This window comes from Brassica oleracea, chromosome C5 (genome assembly GCF_000695525.1).
Source record: "Brassica oleracea var. oleracea cultivar TO1000 chromosome C5, BOL, whole genome shotgun sequence".
Taxonomy (NCBI): domain Eukaryota; kingdom Viridiplantae; phylum Streptophyta; class Magnoliopsida; order Brassicales; family Brassicaceae; genus Brassica; species Brassica oleracea.
This window is the reverse complement of record NC_027752.1, coordinates 46268336-46278293: the sequence shown is the minus strand read 5'-3', so window position 1 is coordinate 46278293 and position 9958 is coordinate 46268336. Positions and strand designations below refer to the sequence as shown.

Below are 9958 nucleotides of genomic sequence, written 5' to 3'. Positions count from 1 at the left end.
GTCAATTAATTTAGTAAAACTTCATAATACTCCTTAAATTGGTGGAGTAACCACTATAAAATCATTATTCTTTAAAAAAACAGAGACAACAAAAGTTCCAAACCTCTTTGACCTTCATAATATGTTAATGAAGGATGCAATTATGCATTAAAACAGTATTTTCATATTTTTGAATTTTTCTCAAAATCTATGTGGTAACCCCTATGAAAATATTGAATTTTTCGGTAAATGCTCTATATACTAAAGACAATGATCTTTAGTTCAATATTTTATGATATATCTAAGTTTAATGTGTATAAATGAGATCCATGTTTAAATTATGAAAAAGATATAGAAAGCTACTTCTTTCTTTTGTTGTTGTTTGAAACGGTTTCGGTCCGTTTCTTACACTATTTTGCGGGCCCCATGACACGTGGCGGCCCACGATTGGTTCCGTTTTTAATTTTTTTTTTTAAATCAGATAAAACAAAAATTAAAAAAATTAAAAAAAAATTAGAAACCCAAAACGGGTTTCACCCGATAATCATGCTCTTAGAATCCCTGATTTTGCCTGTTGTGTTTGCAGCATGTGACGAATATAAAATGGGGGAACAGATAGAAGATAATGAAAGGCTATTGTAAAATCAGATTGATGAGATATAGAAATTTAATTCCCTCCATTTCAGTTTTGGTGATGTATAACCTGACATTTTCTATATTGTTTCAGGTTGTGTATAATCCGAGAGATGTAGGAAGGTTTATCTTATTATTGGGAACATAGGAATGGAGAATGGGGTTGTGATAACGTTACTCTTGAGGCTGCTGCTGCTGGATTGGGTTACCTAACACAACCAAAGTTCTTCGTAGCTGTTTTGTTTTGCTATTATTGTAGTTTGGTGTTCGGATGTTTGTGGTAGCTTCATTCAAAGGATACATGTTAGTAGTTACCTATTCTTGCAGAAGTCTAACCGTTGTATGTTGCCTACAACTCTGCACATTTCTCCTTTTTAACCCAATATCTCAAGGTTTTCTGTTCAGTAAAAGAGATTTTTTTTTTCGTTATAATAAAAATACATGTGTGTTGGCTTTTGGATCACTTATACTATGTTTAATCTTCTGCGTTGTGGTTACAATATAATACATCTGTTGGCTTTTGGATCAGTTATATTATGCTTTTAATCTTCTGCGCTGAGGTTACAACATTTCATATATTATATGATCAATGTTGAATCAAACGTTTGATAAAAGTAGTTGGTCTATCGAGTTTTTTTTTTGTGGTATTGCTGAATCTGGCTTATTAGCGCTTTGTGTTCTTTCTATCATCTCTCTTCATATCATTTTGACTTCTTCCTATGTGTTCTTATTTTTCTTTTGGGTTTATGGATTCTGAAATAGCGTATTCAGTTGTTTGGTTCTGATTCTTTTCTTCTTTGTTTTTTTTTTACCTGTTGTGTTCTTCGTTCTTATTGTCATCAACAAACTCAGAACAAGATCTCTGTTTATGTAAAGGTTTGTGATTTATTCTTCCTCGTTAGATATCAAGAATCCATGTTTCTTTGATTCTTCAAAAACTGGTTGGTGACTTGCAACGCAAGTTCCTCACGCTAAGTAACTTACCAGTTTCTCACGGTAAAAAAAAGGTTATCAACTGTTAGTCATTGCAAAGGAGAAGTCAAACTTGTGCTGGTTTCGTAGTCTTTGACTTATGAACGGATAACAAAGTCGAGAATGGTAAAATCGTTGTTTCAAATGGGGCAAGTCTCTAGTTTAACGAAACCTTTTTTAACTAACTAAAGTAAAAGTATACATAGAAGGTAAAAGAGATATAATTAATCATCTTGAATCTAAGTATAGTCGTATAGAAAAAGTAGCTTTATATGCCAACTTATTTTTGTGTTATATAGATACTCAGGTATTTGAACGAAAAACCAGAAGTGCATGTATGCTTATTCAAAAGTAGGTGAATTATATAAAATATTTATACTTTTTTCTTAAACTTGTTATTATCTATCAAACTTCTTCAGATAATGAGCCAGACAAAGTCATAATTATACTTACATGAATACTAATTAACTGTATTGCATTCATGTGTTACATCTATATAAATTTTAACCTATTACATTCTTTTCTTATGGAGATTAGAGTTAACTTTAGGGATTTTGAGCCAAATTAATATTGATTTAAATTTATAATTGTGCGTTAAATGAACTCATGTTTGAATCAATGATATATAGGCGCCATACTATCAGTCTGGTTTCGTCAACTAGTGAGCTGACAGTGCATGAAAAAAACAAAAAGTTCTCTTAATCCTAACGTGACGTTACAATGCATGGCTCGTAAGAGATAACTGAACATTGTATGATTAATTAAGTTAATTAATTACTATTTAAGTTATGTTGTGTTAGGCTTTGGTAACTACGAGTAATGTAGCAAAATAAATCAGGTTTATCTTGCGTGAGTGTAGAATTTATTTTAATCTGTCTTTTAGCAAACATTGAAGGTTTAATCATATGTGTACGTATATTATAATACACAAATTACTCTTGATTCTATGTATGTGCCGTGTACATTTACGTATTTTAAAGCACATAAAAGGATTAACGTCCGTATTTATAATTTTACGGCGTTGGTTTGTGCATTACGGAGAAAATTACTATATGGATTAAGATAATTTAGGCTTGTCCATTTACTATTTTCAGGAGATTTGAATTTTAGCATTATCTCTTTGGAAACCTTATCTATGAGAGTTACAAAGAGAATTCTTGTCATGAAAGATATATCGTATATCTTTTCAAAAAAAAAAGACATATGATATATAATATATGTAGCCTCAAAGCTTTACTAGTTTCAACGCATGCAAATAGTTGAACTGTAACGGGCTCTTGTGTTAAAAACTAGTCTAACCTCCATTTATTACAAACTGGTATTCAAAACTCAAAATGAGCAGCTTGTTTGATCATGAGCAGCTTGTTTGATCATTTTGTTTCCATAAATTATGTAAACAAACACTTTTTTTTGTCAGCGTAAACAAACACTATTCCAACAATTTCAAATAAATCAGATATATTAGCCTATTAATAGACTAGTTGAGCATGTGGATATACGAGGAAGATTAATTTCCATAATATTGATTAGTCGTCCGTCGATTAATCATTTATCAATACTTCTTCAATGAGATTTAATTTTTTTAGAAGTAAATACTGTAGTATTTTTACAGTTAGATACATTTTAAATAACAGATGACAATTTAATATTCACATTTAATCAAGCAAGAAACTTAAACGCATTTAATCAAGCAAGAAACTTAAAATTTTCAAAACACCTTAAATGCACTTAAAACCAAATATAAAAATTAAGATCATGTCCTAAGGTAAGACCGTAGATCCGTAGACGAACTATAAAGTATGTTAGTGGTTATAGGAAAATCAACTGTGAGAATGTGTCACATTCGGATTAGTTGGAATCTTCTGATGCACGAAAAATACATTTTCTTCTTTTAATCTAAAACTGTTATCAATCATGAATTGTTACAATTAATTATAGATACCCTGTCACGTATATGTCATATTAATATACATTTTTTGAAAATTAAATCATGAAAATATAATAAGATAGTTTTGAACCATCAATAAAGTGCTAGATTTTTCTCTTGTAATTAAAATTAAAAATATATATTTTAGTTATTTGCTTTTTGGATGTCTAAGCGTTTGATTAAAATTTAGAATACGGTGTATATATGTATAATGTATGTTTTAGGCATCTTAATATTCAAAATTGATTCTTTCAAAAAAAATATATTCAAAATTGATGTCAGCAACATATATATATATGACACGTACAAAGATTTACTTACAAGTTACAAGGATCAAGAAAAATTTTAGTAGATGGAAAAGGTTAGGGTTTTGGGGTCCCATGGGCTTGTATAGTCTCAGACAAATAGTTGGCGTGTCTTAATTTGCTTAAAACCAGATTTACACCAATAATGAACAACCATATCGACACAATTATTTTTTCTTTAATTGAATATTAAATTTAATTCAAAAAAAAGCTTGATTACAACTATGTCCTTTCTTATGATTTTCTATACAAATTTGTTTTTGATAGAACCAAATAGAAATTCTTTCTTCAATCAATTTCCATCTTCATCCTAGCTTTGTATAGTTGAAAACCAGAACCCTAAGCCCCCTTCTAGTCTCTTGTCGTTCTTCTGAATTATAGAGAATTTGTTTCTCATTGTTTTTTTTTTTTTTGCTTAAGTTTGTTTCTCATTTTCTTGCCAATCAATTAAATTTATTTCAAATTACCAAAATACTATATACAGTATGAGATGTTTAAGAAACAAAAAAAAAACGATATCTTTACAAACAAATTTTATGAAAACCTTTTTAACTGATAAAGATTTATATATATTTGATTTTATGTTGATTTGATGTGTGTATGGTTGAGATGCGTACCAGCGATCAGTAATCCATACTATTATAGAGACACTGTCCATCTATCTTATGCAATATGTTTTAAGAGTTGGGTCGTAAATAAATATATTTTGAAAATTGAAGTAATTTTTGCTAGTCCATAGACATACACGATTCATAGCTCAGGTCCTATATAATGTGTTTCTCAGCATAAGTTATTCTTTTTTTAAAAAAACATAAGTTATCGATGACAAAAATAATATAAATGATTTAGGACATGTTTTCTCATGGAAATCTTTTTTTTTTTAACATTTTCTCATGGAAATCTTTACTGGATCGAGATATTGGTTCTTGAGTTCCACGGGAATTCAAAGGGTATTGTTATAAATTCTTGTAGTAAGACAATAATAGAATGAATATATATGATAAGAGTGGAATCATCAACATTGAGAAAAATATATATGAGAAAGAAAAAATGTGTCACCAAAAACCCTAACGTTCCAAAAAAAAAAAGGTTACACATTTAGATCAATTAAAATTTTATATTTTCTTTAATAAATCTGTTATAATATATTAACATTTTACCAACAAAAAAAAGCTGTTATAATTTAAACAATATATATTATAGTTTTTTTTTTTTGGTAAAAATATTTATTATAGTTCCATTCATTCTTTGGATATCTAGCTCTTATAAGTAAGTACGTAACTTTTAATCTGATTTTTTTTTTTTAAAGTTTGAGAAGTATTACATTGTCAACATGAATTAGTTGCAGCAACTTTTATTCTAGACATTGCTTCACAAACTTGAACATCTTCTCCTCCTCGTTTTTTCTTCCACCACTTACCAAGGCCATTTTTGACATATCATTATTTGATACGATTAACGTCAAAAGGAGACGTCACAAAAGCTAACTAAGATATCCTTGTTCCGACAAGTCACAACCCATGTTCGGGAACGCGCTAGGCGCTAGTCGGGCGGTCGGGTTGGGCCTAGCGCCTAAAGAGAAAATCGGGGATTAATAGAAAATTATGCGGGGCGGAATTTTTAGATGGTTTACTATGTTATAAAACATGTTAATCTTTAATTGTGTATAACATTAATACATTTTCATGTTTAAGATTGTATAAAACACACAAATAGAATATATAAACTTAATATAGTGTAATTTTCATCAAAATTATGAATATAAATGATATTTATAAAATTTTAGATCAAATAAATAAATAAAAAATATTATTAAAAATAAAAAAATAAAAATAAAATAAAAATAAAAATAAAAAATAAATAAAAAAATAGATTAGGCGGCTAGGCGGTCATTTAGGCGGCTAGGTGTTCATTTAGGCGGTCTAGGCAGAAAAAATCGGATATCCGATTTTTTAAACCGATTTGGCATAAATCGGGGCGGAAAAGTGACACGTAACGCCTAGACGGCCGAGTTTTAGAACAGGGGTCACAACACAAACGAAAGCCTCTTCCATGTTTCTATATATAAACCAAAGAACACAGCACTTACCCTCATTAACTAAGATTTTGGCTTCACAATTCTTCTCCATAATTTTTTACTCTTCCTCACAGGTATATATCACTTACCCTCACATACACATGCATAAAAACATAAAATACTTAAGAATTTCCTATGTAATCACAAATCCGATTTTCTTTTCAAAAGTGCATTTACTAATTTGCTATATTAATATTAAGGATATTATTTTTGTTTTTCTGTAACTATTATTTTTAAGGCAGTATTGTTCACTCACAACATTTCAGTTTGTCACAAGTCTATTCAGTGGTTTCTAATTTATGTCAAAATGTTTTTCAAATTACAGATTCATATAATAGATGCTATTTCAAAATGGGAAGATCACCATGTTGCGATGAGAGCGGGCTAAAGAAAGGGCCATGGACGCCTGAAGAAGATGAGAAACTGATAAATCACATACGAAAACACGGTCATGGAAGCTGGAGAGCTCTTCCAAAGCAAGCCGGTCTAAATCGGTGTGGGAAAAGTTGCAGACTGAGATGGACTAATTACTTGAGGCCAGACATCAAAAGAGGAAACTTCACTGCCGAGGAAGAACAAACCATCATCAACCTTCATTCGCTTCTTGGAAACAAGTAATTATTTTATATAACTTTTTTTCCAGAATGATTATTTTAATTGCTAATTATCATATTTGAGATCAAGAGCGATAAAAGAAAACTACTACGAATTTTTAAAAATTAATCATTATTGTGTTATGTTTTTGTTTGAGAAAAATGTGTGGTTAATGATTATCCGTTCTAGTTGTTTTTAAACGATTAATGACATTTTTTTTCTTTTGGTAAAACTATTTGTTTTTAGAAACACTTCAGATGAAAATAGATTAATTGAGAAAAACTACAATATGCATGGTAGTGTGTGATATGTTTTTGTAACATCTATTTTGTTATATATGACTATACTAGTTGAATTTAACATTTTTGCTACTTAATTAATTAAATTTAATATCTCAATGATTCTAAAACTATAATCTAATTGTCACCAGTCTATTCTAAAATCGTAATTTTTATGTATGTATGTATATATGCTAGTAAGTTGATGTATAAAATCATACATATGTAAACCTACCACACTGGACTTTAGTAGGTGCATGCATACGTACTCGTCAATGAAGATTATAATTAATTACTTGTCATTTGGATCGAATAGTTAATTACTTGTTATAGCTTGAAAGTTTGATATAATACGTAGAAGGCTTAACTAATCCACCATATACTTCTATCAATATTTTAACTAATTTATTTTTCATATGTTTTAAAGGTGGTCGTCAATATCTGGTCATCTTCCTGGAAGAACGGACAACGAAATAAAAAATTACTGGAACACGCATATCAGAAAGAAACTTATACAGATGGGAATTGATCCGGTGACCCACAGGCCGAGGACCGACCATCTAAACGTTCTAGCCGCTTTACCGCAGCTTCTAGCCGCCGCAAGTTTCAACAACCTCTTGACTCTAAATCAAAATATACAACCGGATGCAACAAGTGTTGCTAAAGCTCAATGGTTACATAGTATGATGCAAGTCCTCAACAGCAACAACACATCTTCTTCCGTTGACATTCATCACACCAACTATAATATCTTTGGCCAATCTTCTTTCTTAGAGAACCGACCAAATATTAGTGAAAATCTGTATGATCCAACCCAAAGCATCTCTCGCATTGATCACCAGCCTCTAGATTCGTTTTCTAGCCCGCTTGGAGTATTTTCTCATCAAGATAATGAAGATATGATTCCTCCATTGATATCCGCCTCTTCTGATGGGTCTAAACAAACCCAAATGATGATCAAGAACAAAGAGATTTTGAAGCATAATGAGCACACTTCAAACCCTTCCTCAACCTTAACGTTCACGCAAGACCATCAGCCATGGTGTGACATAATTGACGATGAAGCAAGTGATTCTTATTGGAAAGATCTCATAGAGTAAGTTAGAGGACCTAGATATTTTCACAGATATTGTTGATATTTTTATTGCTGAATGTGGACGAGTTCTTAACATTAGTTTGTTTTTCCTTTTTGCAGGCAAACTTGTTCGGAGCCTTGGCCATTTCATGAATAGAGACGAAAGCAACACAATATTAGCATTTTTTTCTGTGGATATTGATAATTAACTTTCATACAATTTGTGTTTTAAATTTTCTTAATTTTTCAACCATGTAGCATTTTTCAACTGATTATCATACATTTGTATTATTTTCTTTAATTTTCTTGGACATGTATGTTTTCAATAGTAGTTTTTCACGCATAAGAGCTTACAACTCTAAACTATATTACAACTCTAATGGTTATTAACTCTAAACTATATTACAACTCTAATGGTTATTAAGATAATATTTATTCGGTTAAATTATAGAGATTTTCTTTTCTCTTAAATGTTCAAATTTAGTTGAGTATGGTTAAGAAGAAGTGCACAAATGGAATCTCGAGAAAGTGACACAATTATATTTCTATTTGACTCTAGGAGGAGACAAAAGAGATGAATAAGTATAATCAATAGATGGTAGCATTTAAACATCATTGCACATCTTATCTCTTGGCCACAGTCGATCATATATTTGTAAGACCACATGTTTAATTTAAGTTAAAACTTTATAGTCAAAGCAAAAAGATGACATCAGAAGAACATAGTTCAAATTAATCACTCAAAAGTTCATTTATAGTGTTAAAGATTGTGACAGGAGAGACATAAGTAAATAAAGGAGAAACGTGTACGAACACTAATCTCAAATATTCACAAGAAAATAGAAAAGCCTAATCGGCTAGTCAGTCGCATTATTCTTTTTATTCATAATTAATTATTTCCAAAATTTAACACTAAAGTTTTGCTTGTGGATAACGATTTAGCAGGAAACATGAAAAATGCAATCACACTTTTTAAGAAAAATTCTCGACAACAAAAATAGAAACCGCACCAAACGAAACGAAAGTAGACTACATCTGACAAAGCAGACACTTGAAGGTTATTATCCAAACTTTGGGAGTTAATCCACAGACATGGGCTCGGTTGTGTTCCTCTGATCTTCCACGGCTGTCCGAATCTCATCCACTAGACTCTTCTGCTCATCTTCCATTGTGTTCTGCAACTCATCCACCTGCCACCCAAACCAAACCGTTCACAATCACAAACTCATCAAACCACAAACAAACAAACAAACAAAAAACTCTTAAAGACTTATACACATTACCACATGCAACAAGAGAGCAAACTGCTTCTTCCTCAGCTCAAGCAACCTCCAGCTCGCAGTGCTCTCCGCTTCAAGCTCAGCAATCTCCCTCTTCAACTCAGCAATCACCTTCTCAGTCTCCGCCCTCGGCGGCTGCGCGGAGATCAACTTCCTAATCGTCTCGCACTCTTCCTTATGCTGCCTCTCAATCTTACTCTCCTCAAGCTGCTTCTTCAGCTCCTCGATCTCACCTTTCGCCTGCATGATCTGCCTCTCGGTCTCAACCTTCACCTCGTCGAAGCTCTCTTTCTCCCTAACGTTAGCTTCCACGACCGCCTGGCTCTTGAGAAGAGGGATCTCGAAGGTGGTTAGCTCCTGCAAGAAGGCCTTCGCGAGGCGGTTGCACTCGGCGTAGTTGTCTTCCTCTTTGTCGACTTCGAGGACGAAGGAAGTGAACTTCTTCTGGAGCTTCTTTAAGGGAGGCTCGCCTCGTGTGGTGGTGGTTCGGGTGAGGAGACGGTTTCTTATGATCTTGTCATCGTCGACGGGGTCGAAGGCGTAAGTAGGTTTGGCTACTACAGTCTCTAATCTCCCGGAGATCCTCCTTGCTTTCACTGACATCTGCGAGAGAGAGAGAGATGAACACACAACATTCAATCAAATTCAAATTCGCCAAATTGCATTCTCTAATTACGATCTAAGCAATCGAATCGAAGAAGGTAATCTCTTTACTTACTTGAAGTGAGCTGTCTTCTGCTGATGAACCCTAAATCGAAGGTAAGCTTCTTCTGTGTTTGAGCAATTGGCTCTCTCTCTCTCTCTCTCTTTTTGGGGGATAAATGCAAAAACAAAAAAA

General features: G+C 32.2%; 2 protein-coding genes across 2 annotated transcripts; one reads left to right on the top strand and one right to left on the bottom strand.

Moving 5' to 3' along the window:
• The first annotated feature begins 5926 nt into the window (after window positions 1–5926).
• On the top strand, window positions 5927–8075 carry LOC106293849 (myb-related protein 330-like). The gene is made up of 4 exons (XM_013729486.1): window positions 5927–5967; window positions 6219–6507; window positions 7193–7861; window positions 7961–8075. Exons 2-4 carry the CDS (start codon window positions 6245–6247, stop codon window positions 7995–7997), a joined length of 969 nt encoding a protein of 322 aa, XP_013584940.1. The 5' UTR covers window positions 5927–5967; window positions 6219–6244; the 3' UTR covers window positions 7998–8075.
• Window positions 8076–8787: 712 nt separating this feature from the next.
• LOC106292540 (THO complex subunit 7B) lies at window positions 8788–9950 on the bottom strand. The gene is made up of 3 exons (XM_013728149.1): window positions 9839–9950; window positions 9124–9723; window positions 8788–9030 (listed from the first exon to the last, which is right to left on the bottom strand). Exons 2-3 carry the CDS (start codon window positions 9721–9723, stop codon window positions 8920–8922), a joined length of 711 nt encoding a protein of 236 aa, XP_013583603.1. The 5' UTR covers window positions 9839–9950; the 3' UTR covers window positions 8788–8919.
• Window positions 9951–9958: the final 8 nt, after the last annotated feature.